General features: G+C 37.3%; 1 protein-coding gene across 1 annotated transcript in view; it reads left to right on the forward strand.

The window, feature by feature from the left end:
- LOC140142990 (semaphorin-5B-like) overlaps window positions 1-21,300 on the forward strand; it is a 404,016-nt gene that overhangs the window by 306,089 nt on the left and 76,627 nt on the right. Inside the window, 2 exon segments of the mRNA XM_072165019.1 lie at window positions 7,759-7,972; window positions 9,988-10,076. Coding sequence (XP_072021120.1) covers window positions 7,759-7,972; window positions 9,988-10,076 — 303 coding nt within the window.

A 21,300-nucleotide genomic window follows, 5' to 3' on the forward strand; every position in this document is an offset into this window, starting at 1 on the left:
TTTGCAAATTAAGGTCAAATTTTGCACTATGATTGTTTAATTGAGGTTATTGATAATATAGTGATTGCACACAGTGCATCTAATCCTTAAACCAACACCAATTAATTATAGTTGACCAACACATCCACTGTCCAAACATGAAATCACTAATGGTTTATGTGCTTGAATACAGCTCAGTATCTTTGTGGTGACTATCTCTGATAAAAAACAAAACATTAATTAACGAAAATCAATCCTGGTCAGCAGAGAAAGGAATAAATTTGGAAGACATGACTGTGTTGAAGGTCAGAAGTTTATTTGCAAAAATAATATTTATTGTAATATGCCTAACTGCTGGGAAGGGTTCCTAGCAAGGTAAAGTGAAAGAAACCCCAATGGCTATTTTGTCTGTTTAAAATAGAGTTCTATGGCCGACTTAAAGTCATAATTATGGCGTAATTTTGTTATTTATTAATTAATTTTTAGCAGAATTAATAACATAAAAATGGGCTGTGCCCGTTTCATGAAGAATAACGATCGATCTTACCCTTGATTTAACAGGCCTGTCAATTTCTTGGTATTGTTTGATATGAAAGGAGGGTATGATTGTTTTGTATTAGTTTAAGTATTTCCTAGCCTCTCTTAGCCACATGGTTGGCTACAAAAGACACAGAGTAGCCTATACCTTATAAACTGGCATGAGTGCGCCGACCCCAAGTTTTCAACATTTCAGGATTGTTTCTGGACGGAGGTCGGGTGAAAAAGCGAAATTACGTTTACATGACTTTGTCGAAATTAAATGTGTGACAAGAATGAGTGTATAGATGACTAGGGGAAGCTTACTTATTTGTGTCTTCTAGTTATCCATCATATACCCTAGGCCCTGATAACGAAATTCAACAATATTCAATATCCAAAGCAATATCCTCACTACAACGGCCCCCAAAACAGAACTCCCACCCCACATAATCAAAATTGACACAAAGCTTCATTCCATGAAGCATTTCTCTCGTATTTGATCATCTTCTACTCTTCCCTAAAAAATCATTATAATACCAAATCTAATCACCATGGAATTCACCATATCCCGTCCAGCTCACATTGGGCGCCACATTCCTTTTTTAAAGGAATTTTTATTTAGACATTGGGTAGAGCAGAATGTTAACAATGTTCAGTCTGCAAAGATGAGCCAAATTTCCCACAGACACTATAGCAGCAACATTTTTCCACAATTTCCCACATATCTCTGTTTTTGGGAAAGCAAATTCAATTTTCCTTCCAAATATCCTAATTTCCAGGAAAGGATCTTCCTGGATTCCCCAGCTACTTCTTCCAGCTCTGGGTTTTGGGACATTTCAAATTCTTAGTTGGAATGCCCATAGAATTTTAGGAATAAATAGGAATTTGAAGGCTGATCCACACACCTTTACAACTATCTTTGGTTTGACATCTTTGCTTCCTATTTTGATTTAATAATGAAATATTCGGAAAATATGAAGCGTTACTCTCTCAAGGTAAAAGCTATACTGGCAAATATTGAAAGATTTTCACATACAATGTATATTAACAAAGAAAAAGCTGCAAACTTGTTTGAATTCTCAACATGAGTATGCTTGCATTCACTGAGTGGGTGGTGCCATGAACTAAGTTGCAATTGTAACAGAGAAAGAAAAATATTAATCCAGAAATTTAATTAAATCCAACTTTGTCGCTACATTTCCTCAGTTTTTAAATAAATCCAGAATCCAATAAATTGTCAAATAAATCAGGAAAAGGGAGTTTGAGTAATCAAAATCAATCAATTTTTCACATATTTATTCTGCCCCGAGAGATAATCAATTTGCCAATTAAATAATTAATTGACAGCCAAGTCAATATGGCTGCCACCGTTGCCACGGCAAAATTTCAGTAATAATGATTTTTTTCGCTGGCATTTCCCCAATTTCAAGAGGAAATCAAGTGATTCGTGTTAATATGAACTGACAACTTTGTTGAATTTTTTTGCAGAAATAAGAAGAAAAAAATTCATCTAGTTTTCATCGTAGAAATAAAAAGTTGTCAAATTCCCACTCTTTTGACGAAGGAGTGACTGTCATATGATATTGAATTATATAAATATTTGAGCACAAAGCCTTAGATTTTGTGTGTGTTTTAGCAGCATTATGAAATGTCATATTGTAAAAATAGTAGATTTTCACAAGTAAGTTGTCAAATTTTCATTTGTTTATGCAATGATGGATTTAACCTCCTGTTTAATATTAAAGGCATGTAGCGAAATTTTGTGTGGACAGAAGTTCAAAACTAGGGGTCTTTTGGTGAGAGCCTAGACACCAAACAAAGGGGGTCTTTCAGTGATAAGGCCCCCCCCCACAAAAAAAAATTGGGGTCTTTTGGAGACTGGGGAAAATCAAAACAAAAAAGGGGGTTTTCCATGAGACTGGGAAAATTTTTATGTCAAAATATAAAAGTTGATGCAAAATTTTCAAGAATTCATAAAAATTTGAATTTTTTTGAAAAGTCATTTTAGCATCCATTGGATAGGAAGACAGGATTCCAACCAAGACCAAACTCCGGACCGAACTGTTTCCTTGTAAAAATTAACCTATCAGTGTCATGAATAATGTCAAACATAACCTCAAATGACACGTCTGATATATCTGCTATTGATAGTTTCAAATCCTTACAACTTTATGGTCTTCATTTTTTTTGCTGTCCATTTTCCCGGTCCGGCTTAAGGAGAGGAATTCAACAGGATGTTGTGCATAGCAGGAGCAGTCGGTTCAAATCATAGACGAATGAAAATGATGTCATTTATGTGCAGTAAATTGGATTTGAAGCTTAACATGAAGGAAGGATGTAGAGGGTTAGCATTTACATTGATTTTTATCATTAAACTGATAAAATCAGCGACAGCTCTGACGGCATTCAGTCGGAAGAAATAAAAAGCCATCTTATGCTTCGTGACAATTGATTATATAGATGTCTTCGCTTTTGTTGACTTCTTGATGAACTTGAACCAATAGTACTTTTTTTGCTAAATTTAGCATTTTTTAAATAGTTTAAATATTAAATATCTGTGAGGCTGAAAGCAGTTTTTGTTAACAACTTATCGAGCAACAAGAACAAATATGATATTCCAAAAGCATAAAATTACCAAATTCTTCACAAAAAAAGGAAAATCTCACTTACAAGAGCATCCAAATCTTCCTGTCTTTTCCTTTCTCTGAAGGACTTGTTATGCAATCCACTTTCACTTTCAGTCTTGGAAATTACCGCTCCAGGTTATAAGCAATCAGCAAATAGCACTTTTCTTTTTTTTCCCCACACTTTCAGAAACAGAAGTGGAATGGAAAATTCATAGCTAAAATTATTGGAAATTTGAGCTTTCAATGATTTTGGAAGCACTAAAAGCAACACAAGTTGGGATGAGTGCCACTTTATGATTTCTGCTGGATGAGCTAGGATTACTTAAGTCTTAAACTAGGATATAGTTATCATTAGAATATGATATTTAGGGGAATATTGAAATATTTATAAAGTATGAGATTGAAGCGTTTCTCATTAGAAAAGGGGATTTTTAGAGCAAAATTATGTAAGATTTATCTTGACTTGGTTTTATTAAGCATGATAGTGGACTATTAGGTTTTTAAGATATTTGGGAAGTAGGGTGAAGGACTTATCATAAAAAATGCTGCTTTCAAGAATCAAGTCATATCACAATTTTGTTGAACATTGTTTGGAAAATGTACAGATATATCATGTCATGTATATTTGCAATTTTGTCATGTATATTTGCAAAGATATGCTAGCATGAAAGTTCATCTGTTGATTTTGATGAAATTTTTAACCGTATCAACTTTATTTGTACAACTGTCATGTACAGGTATATATTCGTAATGTGGTTAAGCGGTGATTTTGATGAAACTTTACTTATAAATCAACTTAATTTGTCAAATTAATTTCAGTGTCATGATTGTATAGCTGCAAATTGGATTGTATAGCTGTAAACTTCCCTGTAAGCCTATATAACTGAAAAACTTCAGTCATTACAAATAAACTTTATAAAACCTACAAATGTGTGTGTGAATTTCAACAACTCAAAAAAGCACCAATTAAACGTCTGTTCACTTGATAGGAAATGTACTGCAGGGGTTGAGACATACATTTCAACATAGCCTGTCCTTTAGGGGGACAAAGTCATAAGTCCATATTAAATCAATGTGTGAAAGGATATTACCTGGCTGCTGTCTTTGTTATAGCATAGACTGTAGGGTCCATGGTTTGGGACCTCAGTCCTGGTGATGAAAGATTGTTACTTAAATGGCCATTAGAAAACATAACATAAGGCTATTGAAACTTGATGTTGAGTTTAGCGTCCCATTTTTTCCAGCTCATAATGAGGCAACTATTTCATTATTCATTATTTTCAAAGGTTTCATTATCAGAGGCCTTTTACCAATGTTTATGCGCTTTTGTTCATTCTAATTGGGTATCGCCAGTCGCAATATAATGTCACAAACACACATAAACATTTATAAAAGTATAATTATCTTACTTTTTGTTTTTCAAGTTTTAAAACAAACTAAATGTATTCCAAAGTATACCATGCCAGTCTTCTTCACTCCAATTTGTACTAACCTTTCCGTACACATTTGAGGATGGGGGAAATGGGTGGGGGGTCGAATCATACAAAAATAACAATCATGCAGAACATTATGAGATAAATTTTTGGCACCAATTTGTCAAAACTAGGTCTTTTACAACATCAACAATGTCCATCTGGTAAAAACATTTTGGCTAAAGTGAAATTTCTTCCAGTCTACCCTGGTATCCCAAAGGTATAATTGAAATAATTGGATAGAGCAAGGGTCAAAAACCTGTATATTTTTAATGCTAATTAATATTTAGATGGATTCATCTAATAGTTCTCAAGGCTTTCTATAGTTGTTGAAGGGGTTTAAAAATTTTGCAGAGCAAATTTTCTTTCTGATTTGCAAAATAATGAATTATTTTCAGATTTTACATCTCAAACGCGGCACAAAATTCATAACGCGGGCGGTGGACGCTAAACTCAGAATCAAGTTTCAAGTGCCTAATCACCCAGCAAAATCAACCTTTCACACTTTGGAATGATTTATTTTGTGTCTGGCGGTTCTTACCTAAGAAGAAGAAGCTAGAAGATATGATGATGTCTTTGGGATAAATGAAATGCCGATTTTGGTCTAAGGGCACAATGGAAATCGGAGTACTTGAAGGACTGGAGGAATTTAATGCAAAATTGCCTTAGCCACATCTCAAATTCAACCGTTGAATGTGAGAAGGATGTAAAGGCATAATAGTAACAAACAACCAGTGGCGTAACTAGGGGGGCAAGGGGGGGGAACAACGTGCCCCGGCACTACCATTAGGGGGGCACCAAATTGCCAAATCATAATGCTGAGATGTCATTTCCACACCCCGCATCTAAGATATTCTCGGTGGGGGTAGGGGCGCCAATTTTGTTTCTTGCCTTGGGTGCTACCATCCCTGGTGCTACCGACCCTAGTTACACCACTGCAAAGAACTTCTTGCATCTGGGCATCCATGCATAGAGTCCATGACATGTCCAGTTGTCCACATGCAGTTAAAAAAAATCCCTTTAAAAGGGAAGGCAGAAAGCACTAGAAGTGATAGTCATACCTAGACTCTGGATATGACCACATACTGTATAGGAAGCAATAACATTTAATAAGGGTCTATGTCCAAAGGCCAAAAGGAAGTGGGGAGTAATGTACCTGTGGGAATCCCTTGACCCCACAGGGGATTTTTTGATCTCTAGAATATGAAAATATGTTCTGAGGTCATAGAGGAAATTCAGTTCATTCATGTGCATTGTCTGGCTGGCCATTATGAGACAATTGTGTGCTTTTGTTATTGTGGTCCTGTAAGAGAATTCAACGGAGGGGTTTTGTGAGAAGATTTTATGTATTGAGAAAGAGCTATGGATGTGTCATTCAGTGGCGGCGCCAGGTATTTTTTTCGGGGGCATGGGGGAAAATGAATCTGAGGGGAAAAATCAAAGAATGTAGGGCAAGTTTGGTCAATTGGCCATTCCAGTTGAAATGAATGAATACCCTGGATAGGTGACTCCATTAATTGGAAGGCTATACCCGGGCAAGTAGGGGCAAGACTTTTAAGGGGGAAGCTGCCCCCTTGCTCCTCTTGGCTACTCCACTGTTTAAGGTTACTAAAATTCACTAAATAAATAAAGACCGCAAAAACTCATTTCTGAGCTATGCATACTATCTGTTGATCTCAACTCAACTTAACTCAGCATGCTTTCTCATAAACAAAATAATAGAAATTTATTAACTTGATCCATTCTCTTTAAAGTACTATTACATTTTGGTTCCCAGTCTGAAAAGTTTCCAGGGGCGACTCTTTAAATATTAATCATGAACCTTGTATAACAGTAGAGTACACACAGGGTGCATAATGATTTCTGCATTATTTGAAGTGAGCGCAAATTGTAGTGGCATTTTTGACAGCTCACAAGTGAGATAGATGGCTGTGAGGGGTAGATGTGGAAATTCATTTAGATTTGGACTAGCTGATGCGCACTTCAAGGATGATGATAGTGCTAAGGGAAAAACTTTGAAGGTGTATTAAAGGTAGATGGCCATGGGTTTGTTGACCTGAAGTTCAAAATGAAGGTGGAAATGTTTGTAGAAAATGTCAAATGTCAGGCATGTGTGTGCTTTGCATAATGAAGATAATTTGCAACTGTCATTTGTCTTAAATATTGATCATTATGATTATAGCATCAGTCAATATCATTTTAAAGATTACTCACTATGGGCTTATCCATTTAAATTTCACACTCCCTCTGTGGAAGTATATTCCACAGAGGGAGTATGAATTTCACATTAACCAACACTATTTGGTCAGATTTTGGATCTCGCCCTCCTTCTGTGGAAGATTCAGGTTGAATCTTTTTAAAGCGCTATTTACATGGAGACTTTACCCTTGCCTACATAATAACCATAAATTTTATTTTGATGGATGACTTGCCCTGGTGATGCAATTTACATGGGGACATAGAGTCCAGCAATTGTGACCTCAATCAACTATATCTGGGGCCCCCCTATGTGACCTATAAAACCATAACCAGGTAAATACATAACAAAAGTGTGTAAAAGCCATCAACATTCCAGAGAAACTCTCAGGAGAGAGTAGTACTGTCTTGAAAAAATAGCCCCGGTTCTATTTTGAGGAAACTATGAAAGGTCAGAGGTCCAGGGGTATTGCCTGGCAAAATTACCAATATACACGAGGACTTTCCCTTGCTGGAAATAAATTTCCAGCAATAGAGTCTCCATGTAAACTGTGCATAAGAGGTATAATATAACATTCAAATGGAACTGCCAGGCCCATAACCAGGATTTTTTTTTTTTTTTTTGGGAGGGGGCTGATTTTGAAAAAGTGGGACTCTTTTTTCTTTGAAATTTGGAACTGTTTGGATGGGGGGGGGGTATATTTTGTAATATGTGTGCTTTGCATAATGAAGATAATATGCAACTGACATCAAACGTAGAAATTTTTGCAATAAGTTGTTTGCAATAAGTTTAAAGTGTTGTCTGTGATCCTCATGAGTTGTGATGCAATATTGAATTGTACCACAGATGATAGTTGGCAATGAGACAGCTACTCAAGTAATTAAATGATTAATACATTTTATAATATCAGATTCTCCTAATTTTGATTTATAACCAACATGATTCATCTTTCTTTATCTTCCAGAGGTCGAATCTAACTAACGTGATCGGGGAAGTAACAGGTATAGCAAGATGTCCTTACAATCCGCTACACAACACCACGTCACTCATTACAGAACAAGGGGATCTATACAGCGCCACCGTTATGGATTTCACCGCCAGGGATCCTGTCGTTTACAGAACGTTGGGGCCTTCACCGCCTCTGAGGACGGCTCAGCTCAACTCGAAATGGTTGAATGGTGAGCGTTGATAATTATGCATAATTTTGATACATAGTAAATCATAATTTGACATATAATTTTAGAAACGTAGTCTTAACGATATATCGTTAATCATGCAATTTTTTAGGTACAAGCTGGTAACTTTGCATTCTGAATTGATGTAGCCTTGTATATGGATGATACAATTTATAGTGCCAAAGTATGCCAAGTATGGAACAGATCTAAATTAGTTTTAGTCATAAAAGTTATGTCGCCTAATTAGGAAATATTTGACAAATTAAATCACTAAAATCGGAGGCATCTCACATCCCACGTATATGGTGATATTGCTAGTTTTGTATGTTTTATTCAATTTCTTTTACTCAGAAGGTACTTGTTCAATTCTCACTTCAGTTAAGATATTCTAGCTTGTTTCTTTAACCCTAACCATACCAAACATCAAATAAAAATTCCCTTGAAAAGGGAAAGCCAGCTTCAATGTAGAAGAGGTCTTGTAAATTAGTTTGGGTCCAAAGCATATGCACAGGAAGGTATCCCACGTGGTGCAACTGCATCGTCATGCGAACAGTCATGTGGTGCTACACCCCAGTGGCAAGGTAGGCCAGTGCACGTCTCTGGCACCCGAGGGGTCGGGGTTCAAAATCACACCCTGGCAACTTTTTTTTCTCTTCTACTTCTTTCTTTCTTCCTTCCTTCTTTCCTTGCTAAAAAACAACTGGGGCATTAGGGTTAAGCAAAGAATATGGTGACTTTATATCAAGGCAAATCTGACCGTGCACCTTAATAATTAACGTAACGTAAAAAGAAATATATCATTGAGAAAATGCTAGAATACTATTGTCAGATAGTTCATACATCATATATGATACAAACGTGTGAAAGAAAATCTGGGAAACTATACACTCTCTAGGATGGAGCATGTCATTTTAAGGCTATACAAAGAAGGTACAAGTCCATCATCTATGATTTAAATGTGTGAATGTAAGCCCCTGCATATGGAATTCCAACACTCTCTAAATAAAAAGACTACCTCCCATGGAACCAGGCAGTATCTAGAAGTGACTGACTCAGTAGATGCATCGTTTTTCTATGGGAGTTCAGAGGAGGTTACCTGCCATTTTTCCTAAATACCTCATTCATAATGTAAAAACTAACAGTTGAAATTTTGATAAGAATTTAAATGGAGCAGGATGAAGGAGGCAAATAGTTGAAAGCTCAGATGCAAAATGTAATCATGCTATGTGCTGCCCCATGCCATTTTTTGTGTGAAATTTTGTTCTTCAGAGTGTATATTTTAATATACTTTTTGTTTTTTGTTGAATAGATACGAGCTTTTAATTATAAACCTTTAGCGAGTACAAAGTTTTCATAACACTGTCAATAACTCTGTCAACTGCAGATGACAAATTTATTTTTTTTTAATTCAAAAATTTCAGAATTGTACATTTTCATGGCCATATTTGGAATCAGCATGTAAAATGCATTAAAATGAGTACAAACAAGCCTAGTATATTGGTTCAGCTCTTGATATTTTGAGAAAATATCTCAAAATTTGGGACTCTTGTTGAAGCCTATAGCTGGCATGCAGAGCATTAAATAACAATAGTAGTAGACAAATTACACACGGCAGCTGTGACATATACATCCTGTATTACATCTGAACTTTTTATTTGACAGAGGAGAATGAAAAATACCAACCTCTCAGGTGAACAGACCTTAGGCCAGGATTTAGAACATGTTGAATTGACACTCTAGCGTTTTTCGATTTCATACTTTAACTTTGCGAAAAACCCAGACAGAATTTCACAAGAAAGACAAAATGGCAAATTCCTCGTAATCAAGTTAGCGACGTAAACGAATACAAGCCGGCTTTGTGTCTGAAATGTATCTTAAAATGAGAGATGACAAAGGCTTACACGCCACGTGTCACCCAATAGGTGAGATCTCATGTTGTGTATAAGCTTACTATGTTCTTCTAGTCAAGCAAATAAGCAATTTTGTTTTTATGCGTTGTGTTGTCGTATTCCTTTCAGAGCCCAATTTTGTGGCATCCTACGAGATTGGACCGTTTGTCTACTTTTTCTTCCGTGAAACGGCGGTGGAATACATGAATTGTGGAAAGGTAAGTTAACCATGAGGATTTATTTAAGAGTATCGCTGGATGCCTTTGGGTTGGTCTTGTTTCCATAGTAACCAGAGAAAGCTGTCTGAGGATTGGTGGATCGGTTTGAAAAAAAAAAAAAGGCCTTAATTATGATAATTTTGACAAATAAAATAAAGGGCACAGGGCACTGCATAGGTACTGACTAGCTAAAGACAATGATATCTCAAGGCTGACATTATGCGATAATATCCTGGGTAGCACTGAAATAGCATATAAATTGAATAGCCAAATAGTAGGGTACTGGTCACCACTGATGCAGCTAGGGGAACTGAACCTGTTCTAATCCCCAAGTAACAAAATAAATATATAAATATCATAATATATTATATTAATTAATTAATACTTACAGTACCATTGTTACAAAATAAGCCTTATAATTAATGTGAAGTCCTTACACTGTGACTAAGCTTTCATAGACAAGTTTTAAGATAAAAGACCTTGGTGGGAAAAATAAAATAAAAACTATCACAATTTATAGATGATACGTGTGATAGAACGCAAGCCTTATAAATAACGGGAAGCCTCTGTGTCACTTCAACAGCAAATTTCAGCGTGATTTAATGAGACGATAATGGACAGTGTTTAGAGTAGTTATGCGTAGTATTAGACAACAGTACGAATACTTTGAATAACAGACGTGATATATCGATGAGAGGAAGCGAGCACAATCTGACAGTCCATACATCATTGTAGATGTGTACTTGAAATTCTCATTCCATCATAGCACATCATAATTTGCTGTTAAAAAGTTGAGCTGTATCGGATAAAAATCTTTTGCAGATTCAAGACCGTAACCCTTCTGTCGTAAAATGGCAGATTTTTTGGTGTGAAAATTTAATCTTTACCCAGAGCAACCAGCGCACATATATACTAAAAACAACAGTGCATCTGGCCGGATTCAAACCGGTGACCTTCGTAATACTAGCATGATGCTCTAACCAGCTGAGCCACGGAGGCATGCTGGTGATTCAGAGCAGAAGATTGAAGTCTATACACCTATCCGACTTCGCCATTACTGCGGTGTCCCCGATGTAAAACTGCGGTGTCCCGAGGTCGGGGGTTCCATCCATTATTTATTGTGTGCTATACAGAATTGTACCGGGAATTGTACACAATAGTGATATTCAATACACAATCATGAGTATTGAATTACGAATTAAATCTCCCGCTCTGGTACATCTGTGTTGCCGTCAATAGAGGGCCAAATACAGTAAACGCTTATTTTGTATTTTTAATATGAAAATTGATACTTTGTTTTCATGTCATACTCTATTAATGATTTCAAAATGCATTCAAATTCAATGTACGCGACTATTCGCAAACTAGCGTTGCATGATGGGTAATTTCTGGTTCGGTGAACATGAACAAGACTGCACAGTGTTAACGGAGATCGGCCCTCGTGCCGTAAAAACCCGATAGTTAGCATAATATCTGCTTACTATCGAGCGCTTTTGAAAACATGAAATTGTACCAAAATCTGGGGCTTTACCATTTTATATGTAACTATGTGTATCGATGATTTGCTCAAAACCCTTTACACTTTTGTGGATGGGGCACTTCATGTTTACATGTTTTAAAAGCGCTCGATAGTAAGCACATATGCCAACTATCAAGTTTTAACAGTAGTTTAGAACAAAATTCATACAACTTTAGCAGAGTAATTATTCTGTGTTACCTTTAAGTATAGCATTAGCAACAGAGACATTTCATCCGCTGTGACATCGGACATACATCAGCCAGTGACAAGTGTAATCGCATTTACATTTACAAAAGTCAATGACACATAATGTCTTAAGGTATTTGTATTCAAGGTAAATGCAGGCTACAGATTTTTTCCATTTTCTGACATCGTTTTTTACTAGAATACAAATTAGGGAGGGATGAGTTTCTGAAAAAAATAAGGTTTTACTTTCATGAATATAGAAACATGTGTAATTTATATAAATCACAAAAATTACACACAAAAAATATCAAATTTAAGTTGTAAAGTCCATCTGTTTATGAACCAAGCTCATATCCCTAGATATAGGGTGTGTCTGTAGTTCAAAATCATTCCCTAGTGTTAAAACCTCAATGTAACTTCAGTTATAAAAGCCATTTTATAAATGAACTTTGCCTTCATGAACTGGGATAAGTAGGCCTATTTTATTCCCCGAAGCAGAGAATATATGCCTTTCATCTTGCCATGCTCACTTAAGTGTGGTGAACCTCAGAAATAATGTTCTCTGAAATTGATGATAAAGCCTAAGATGTACTGAAAGATATATGATGTTCTCATTTGAGATGTAGTTTAATGTTTTAAGCTTTAATAACTTCATGGTATAGTGTATTTTATTCTTGAGGAATTAGGCCAAATTTGATCCCTAGAGAGCAAAATACTTCCTTCCCACTTAAGTGTAGTGAACTTTGAATCCTTTATCTTAGGATGATGATGGAATATGCTCGGAATTTGATGAAAGAAATGCAACATTTTCACTTGGGATGTGGTCATGTTTGTCTAGATATGAAGAGTGGGCCTTGCTGTCAAATACCCTTATGCTATTAATGGCTATACAACCTGCCCCAAAATTGTTATGCTAGTCTTACCACCTTAGGCTATGCATGCAATTGAGTGCATATATGCCTAGTATTGTAGGCTTCAACGTTAAAAGTTTTGAGATATTTTCTCAAAATATCAAGAGCTATCTCAAGAAATCCACCCCCCATGGAAGACATGATCTTAATCTTCCACACACAAGAGTGTGAATTTCAAATGGGATTACCAAAATGGGTGACTCCATTTTATCCATTTGAAATCTTCACCCCTGTGTGGGAGATTATGGTCATGTCTTCCATATGGGGTGTATGGATTTCAAACAGAATTACCCATTGATTTAATAGGGTGGATGGGGTGGTAGATCACTTTGAGGACCATGTTGCTGAAAAAGTCCCAAATCCTGAGATGGAAGCTGGTGCTCCCATGCACCCTCACATGCCCCTGAAGTAGACTAATTCCAATCAGCCGTCTACACTTCGCATGTACTGTGTATGCTTCGTAGTGACGACTGATTATCTTACAGCCAATATCATGACGGACTTCTGAAAACTATTCAATGCGACTTCAGTTGTGCGCCGTGGCGCGACTGACTAGCGGCGCCAGCGTGCAGCGTCGCTGTACCCGCGCCGCTGTGACAAGATCGCGCTCTGAACTTCTAAAACAACAAACTCGGTCAAAAGGTCAATTTGGACACAACTGCGCATGCTCTATGCCACAGGAATCCTGTTGCAAAATCCGTCACTTTTTTTCAACGTAGTTTTCTCAGTCGTCAATCCAGACGGTTGACGACTGAGGGCAGCAGTCTAGCCCTGAAACACATCAAAAGCATAAACAAGCAGTTCATATTGACAAATAGCCTGTTCATTGTTCTGGCATTGTTTCAAAATATTTTATCCTTTTGTCCTCTGTCTGAGTGAGGGCAGAGGTCATTACAACTGGTGCAATTTGTCAGTAACTTGTCATGATCATGAATGTTACAGCATTGATATGTTCACAACTTAGCCAGGATCAAAATAAGACTGATGACTAATTGAAGACCTGAGCGCAAGAAGACGGTAAGTCCATTTGGCCCCTCAACATGTACACACTAAAGTTACGTATAGTTTCTTAGAGTTTTATAATGTTTTAATACATGTTCCAGGGTGAAAACATCATCAAAGGTTATGAAAGATTTGTTTTGGCCCCTGAACATGTACGTTTAAAACATTACCAAACTATACAAAACTATACACAACTTTAGTGTATACATGTTGAGGGGCCAAGTGGACTTATGGTCTTCTTGCGCTCAGGTCTTCAATTAGTATGACTAATTGTTAATTAATATTAATGGTATAAAGGTGAAAGATTTGACAGGTGGAAATCTAGAAACAATGTCAGATTTTGACAGGTGAGAATCTAGAAACAATGTCAAATGTTTTAATCACCATGACAATAACTCAATGTCAAATACAAGAACATTGTTAGAGACGATACCTTACCCTTCCCAGAATCCTTTTCAACATGATTTATCACGTCATTTCATCGAATGACACTCCCGTCCCGGGGGGTCACTCCCATTGTGGCCTGTACACCATCCGCGATAATCAACTTTTGAAAAGCACCCTAAACAAGGATTTAACCCTTGGCTAAAACAATACCCTAAACAGGTGTTTTCACACCCTAAACAGGGATTTTTTTCCATGCATCAAATTTCATACCCTAAATTTAATTTCCACGTATTAGCAATTGCAATTTTGCTACCCTTTTTCCAATATTTCATGTTTTGACACCCTAAACGCGTGATCGTGCTTACCCACGAAAAACTACCCTTTTTACGCGTTTTCATTATCGCGGATGGTGTACAGGCCACAATGACCCCCCCCCCGGGCACTCCCATTAATTTGTACAGGTTTGTTTTCTTTTCATTTGAAGAATAGACTGGTTAAATGGGTTGATAGTCAAGAGGGAAACATAATCAGGCCCGTACGAAGGGGGGGGGGTGCAACCCCCCCACATTTGGAAAAGTGTACAAAAAGTCCCAAAATTTCAGAATTTGCGCGCGTAGGTTTTTTACCCTTTTTTGGACAAAAAGGTCCAAATTTTGGGACAAAAGTCCACTTTTCACCAAATTTTCCCCCTCCCCTTGGAAAAAAGTCCACTTTTTCAAAATCAGCACCCCCCCAAATGAAATCCTGCGTACAGGCCTGAACATAATTTTGCAAGATTTGGATGTAGCATGTAGTCTGTTCACTGAGGTACATTTCATCACTATGTTGCAGTTTATACCAAATCAGTACAGGAAATTAGAAATGGGAGAAATGCATTATGGGAAGGATATGATATCTTCAACTTGATTTGTTTCTTGCTTTGTGCAGAAAGAAAGAACCTTGTATTGTCACTTTTTTGGGTTTGGTTGAGTTAATTGGAAAAGCCTGCAAAGTGCCAACACATTTGAAGAAATGACATTTATTGAATTAAATGTGTAGCATTTTCTGATCAAAATTAATTTTAGTGTTATGCCTCACCCATTATGTGTGAGCAGAAATTTAACAGTGTAGCTGATATATATAGGGTGTTATATAATTTCAGGGAATGGAAACTTTTTTTTTAATTTAAGAAATTGCATTCTAAAAGAGAGGACATTTTGGGGAATCAAGCCACAATTTTGGCCGTTTTTACAGAGTCGACATGACACTTATGATTAAAATTCTTCCTTAAAATCCCCCAAGAATATGCAACAACAATGCTTTTACAAACATACCGACAGATTGGAAGCCTAATTTCATGGTTAGTACAACAGACCTATGTTCAAACAAAGCATACAGTCAAACTGTTTCCCAAGATATCCCTGTAAATTTCAGAAGAAACCTGTTGTTGATTTCGCCCACATTAGACAAGTTTATAATATGTATGTCAGTGTCAAAGTACTGGTGCCAAATTTTGGTTAAAAAACAGGAACTTTAATATTACAATTAGCATGGAAATTGACCCTTAACGAAGAACATTCCTCCACCAAATTTTGCTACTTTGCCAACTATGTTATGCAAACCATGCATCATAATGATACTAGGCCTGTTAAAGGAGTTTGTAAACTTTTTTCATCTTTCCTATCAAATGAAGATTTTGGCACTAAAACTTCATGTTTTTCTAAAACTGGCTGAAACATGCATGTTATCCCAATTCAAGCACCAGTAATACAATGTTGAAATGGTGACACCCCCCCCCCAATCATGTTTTTCTAAAACTGGCTGAAACATGCATGTTATCCCAATTCAAGCACCAGTAATACAATGTTGAAATGGTGACACCCCCCCCCCAATCTGCAAAAGGTCTTCCTTGTCTGTAAAAAGTAGCTAAATTGGGCCAAAAATGTCAAAAAAATTAACAAATAGGCCTATACCATAAATTTAACAAATATACCCTAAATTTGTTAAAAAATAAGATACAAAAATCAATTGCAGAGGGGATAAAGGTTTACTTTTGGCCAGAATGAAGGGTTCTCTTGAAAAGGTTTGCATTTGGAAAATCTGCACCCCACAAAAAAATTCTGGCTACGGGCTTGCTATAGTTCCTTCATCCAACCTGCTCCATGTGATGAATAAATTAATTTAAACAAGTTTTCCTTTAAAGGGACTTGTCCTAGTTTCCATGAATCTCATGTTTTGTTGCCATGTTGTCACCCACTCATCATACATGTGTATTCTATAGGGAATTGAGTAGGCAGTGAAAGGAGTTAATCAAAAACAAGCTCATTCATGTAATGGACACATTCAGTGATGAAACATTTATTTTACAACCACAAATAGTATCATTATCCAAAACAAATATTTTTGGATATCATTCAACTCGTAAATTTCATAATGTGATGAGAAAAATATGATGTATGTGCGCTGTAAAAGTAGGAATTTGCACACTGCATTGAAATGTGATATTAAACTACCTGCCACAATTTTGGGCTACTCCAGTTGCAATCCACACCCGAAGGTTCTTCCTGGTTGAAGGTATACGGGGATGTGCCACGGTTTTAAGGTATCTTTTCAGCAATTTTGGTATATCGATGGGTGGGTTATCAGCGGAGACCAATGCGCCCAATTGGGCGCATTTTGGAAAAATTGCACTTAAAGCGCCTAATTATGGCAAATTTGGGTGCTTTTGGGTGCTTTTCTTGAAAATTGGTATACTGATGGGTAGCAAAAACAGCAAAAAGTAGGTATAGAGAAAGTCAGCATCCGAAAGTCTGCGTGGCACACCCCCGTACAAAATTTTTCGAAGACCCCCCGGGATCCACACACCCCCTGTTACGGCTATGGCATAAAATTGTGTATGATCAAATTGAGTAGCATTTTGCTCCGCGATACCAGCTTTGGCCAACACAGTTTAAAACTAGAGTCAACAGACGCTTAATACAAGCCGCAATTTGACCCCTATAACTTGACCCCTGGGTTACGGATGGGGTCAACTGCTCTTGCATTGTGCTTAGGATGTCATAAGAAATATTCCTGGTGAATTTCAGCTTAATCGAACTTATACATGGATTTTGATTTTTGAAAATTTTGATTGACCTTTTGACCCCCTTAATGACCTTTGACCTCAATGAAAAAAAAAACCTTATGTACACCGACAAAATGCATTGTTCCAATTTTAATTAAAACATTCTAACATGTTCAGTTCTTGAGATAAAAATTCTTGAAGTTATTCAGCTAAAAACAGGAAGTGACCCTTAATGACCTTTGACCCCCAAAATAAAAATACCATGCATACATCAGGGAACACTAATTTATGTATGTTGGTTATATTATTCTGGTCTGTTTACATTTTGAAATAAAAAATTTTTGAACATTTTTGATAATTTTGGTTTTTGACCGAAGTAACCCCTTAATGACCTTTGACCCCAAAACTGTAGGCATCCTAAAGACCCTGGCTAGTAGCAATGCATGTGTGCTAATGGCGACTCTCTGCTATGTAATTTGTAAAGACAGTGATTTTTTGAATATTTTTTACAAATTTGTCAGATTTTGACCGAAATTACCCCTTAATGACCTTTGACCTCAATTCTTTTTAGGAAGTTTTAAGCACTGCCACATGTTGATTCATCTGCATGAGTCAGATGATCATTGCATGTAATTTGTGGAAGGAGTAGCATTTTTTGTGAAATCACATTTTTGACCATTATAGCTAGGTCAAAGGTCACAGCAAGGTCAAAGTCAAATGGAAGGTTTGGCCTACCCCAGTGGTCTTTTGGGTCAAGTTTGGTTGAAATCTGTCAATCCCTTGCGAAGCTAGATGCAGTTGATTGCGGTTGCCAGAAGAAAGAAGAAGAAGAAGAAACTAGAGTCAACAGACGCTGAATACAAGCCGCAATTTGACCCCTATAACTTGACCCCTGGGTTACGGATGGGGTCAACTGCTCTTGCACTGTGCTTAGGATGTCATAAGAAATATTCCTGGTGAATTTCAGCTTAATCGGAACTTATACATGGATTTTGATTTTTTGAAAATTTTTGATTGACCTTTTGACCCCTTTAATGACCTTTGACCTCAATGTAAAAAAACCTTATGTACACCGACAAAATGCATTGTTCCAATTTTAATTAAAAATTCTAACATGTTCAGTTCTTGAGATAAAAATTCTTGAAGTTATTCAGCTAAAAACAGGAAGTGACCCTTAATGACCTTTGACCCCCAAAATAAAAATACCATGCATACATCAGGGAACACTAATTCATGTATGTTGGTTATATTATTCTGGTCTGTTTACATTTTGAGATAAAATTTTTTGAACATTTTTGGTTTTTGACCGGAAGTAACCCCTTAATGACCTTTGACCCCAAACCTGTAGGCATCCTAAAGACCCTGGCTAGTAGCAATGCATGTGTGCTAATGGCGACTCTCTGCTATATATTTTGTAAAGACAGTGATTTTTTGAATATTTTTAGCTTTCAGACCGAAATGACCCCTTAATGACCTTTGACCTCAATTCTTTTTAGGAAGTTTTAAGCACTGCCACATGTTGATTCATATGCATGAGTCACATGATCATTGCATGAAATTTGTGGAAGGAGTAGCATTTTTTTTTTTTCACACTTTTGACCATTATAGCTAGGTCAAAGGTCACAGCAAGGTCAAAGTCAAATGGAAGGTTTGGCCTAGTCCAGTGGTCATTTGGCTCAAGTATGGTTGAAATCTGTTGAAGCATAAGAGAGCTAGGGCGAAACGTGGCAATTCACGCAAAATGTCACGAGGTTGCCAGAAGAAGAAAGAAAGAACTAGTGGCAAATGGTGGTCATAGACCACAAACCTAGCTGGGGCATGTTGGTGTTGTGGAGGCATCTGACCCCTGCAAAATGTTCCAAAAATGTTCCCCTGGTCATGAGGGTTGTTGTCACCGAGTTTGAGTCCCGTATTCCTTACAGATGTCCAGAAAATGCAATTTTGAGATTTGACCCCAGATGACCTTTGACCTGACCCCTGCAAAATGTTCCCTGATCATGAGATTTGTTGTCACAGAGTTTGGGCCCAATACCCCTTACAGATATCCAGAAAATGAAATTATAAGATTTGACCCCAGATAACCTTTGACCTGACCCCTGCAAAGTGTTCCAAAATGTCCCCCTGATCATTAAGTTTGTTGTCACCAAGTCTGAGCCCTGTACCCCTTACAGATGTCCAGGAAATTCATTTCTAAAGTTTGACCTCTGCTTGACCTTTGACCTGACTCGTGCAAATTGTTACCCTGGTCATGAGATTTGTTGTCACTGCGTTTGAGCCCCATACCCCTTACAGATGTCCAGATAATGCAATTGTAAGATTTTGCCCTTTAATGACCTTTGACCCCAATTCTGTATGCAAGTTCTAGGCGTGGGGTATAGCCGATGCATATATGCAAATGACATCATTGTACTATATAATATGTGGCAGAAGAAACATTTTGAAGGTATTTGGTTAAATACAGGAAATGCCCCCTTAATGACCATTTACCCCAATTCTGTTTAGACCCTATGGGCACTGGATATATCCGATACATATGTGCAAGATACGTAATTGTAGGGTGTAACATGTAGGAGGAGAATCATTTTGAAATTTATTGCCAGAAAGAAGAAAGTTTGACCTCTGCATGACCTTTGACCTGACCCCATAAAATGTTCCCCTGGTCATGAGATTTATTGTAACCGAGTTTGAGCCCCATACCCCTTACAGATGTCCAGATAATGCAATTGTAAGATTTTCCCCCCTTAATGACCTTTGACCCCAATTCTGTGTACAAGTTATAGGCGTGTGGTATAGCCGATGCATATATGCAAATTACGTCATTGTGCTATTTAATATGTGGCAGAAGAAGCATTTTGAGTTAAATATTTGGTTAAATACCAGAAATGCCCCTTTAATGATCTTTGACCCCAATTCTGTTTAGACCCAATGGGCACTGGACATAGTCGATACATATGTGCAAGTTACGTAATTGTAGGGTGTAACATGTAGGAGGAGAAGCATTTTGAAATTTATTGCCAGAAAGAAGAAGAAGAAAGATCGGATAGCAAAACAGTACCTAGCTCGGGGGGTTGAAAACCCCCCAGCTAGGTAATTAGAAGAGACAGAACAAGCCGACATCCGTCGTCGGCTTGTAAGAAAGAATTGAGAAGAGACAGCACAAGCCGATGTTTGACATCGGCTTGTAATCAAGTGAATAAGTTCAAAATGTACAAAACACAAACAATTCATTATTGCGTGCAAACTTCTACTTTTAACAGTACACTAATTTATTCATTTTGGGATTGCAGCATATGAGGTGGCAATTCTGGGTGATAATACTCAAAAGAAACCTTGTTGCGGTGTAACTGTGTGCATGTGCATCCCAATTCCTGTGTTATCCTATATCCTGGCATTTCAGATATAGTACAATATCACAGCTACAAGTAAAACTAGAGCTACTGTGGCTCACAAGCCACAAATATCAGGCGGTGACTTCTGTTTTTTTACCTCATTTGACCTTTGACATTTACTCCCCAGGTGTCAGGGATCATTTTCCGCAAGTTACAGCACGATCAGAACAACTCCGAATTTGTCCTGAACTTTGACCTTGGATGACCTTTATGGTTTCATACTCCTGAAGTGTCAGGAATCATTTTCTAATTTTCTGCAAGTTACAGCTTGATCTGAACAATTTTAAATTTGACCTGACCTTTGACCTCAGATGATCTTTGCAGTTTCATACTCCTGAAGTGCCAGGCATTGTTTTCCCTGAGTTACAGGTCGATCGGAGCAACTTTCAATTTGACCTGACCTTTGACCTCAGATGACCTTTGCAGTTTTATACTCCCCAAGTGTCAGGGATCATTTTCCCAGAGTTACAGTCCAATCGCAGCAACTTAAAATTTGACCTGACCTTTGACCTCAGATGACCTTTGTGGTTTTATACACCCCAAGGGTCAGGGATCATTTTCCCAAGTTACAGCCCGATTGGAGCAACTCTAAATTTGACCTGACCTTTGACCTCTGATGACCTTTGCAGTTTCATACTCCCCAAATGCATGGGATTGTTTTTGTCTAGTTACAGCCTCATCGAGCAACTTTAAGTTTGACCTGACCTTTGACCTCAGATGACATTTGCCGTTTCATACTCCCCAAGTGCGAGGGATTGTTTTCCCGAGTTACAGCCCCATCAGAGCA

The sequence above is a fragment of the Amphiura filiformis genome, chromosome 20 (genome assembly GCF_039555335.1).
Source record: "Amphiura filiformis chromosome 20, Afil_fr2py, whole genome shotgun sequence".
NCBI lineage: Eukaryota > Metazoa > Echinodermata > Ophiuroidea > Amphilepidida > Amphiuridae > Amphiura > Amphiura filiformis.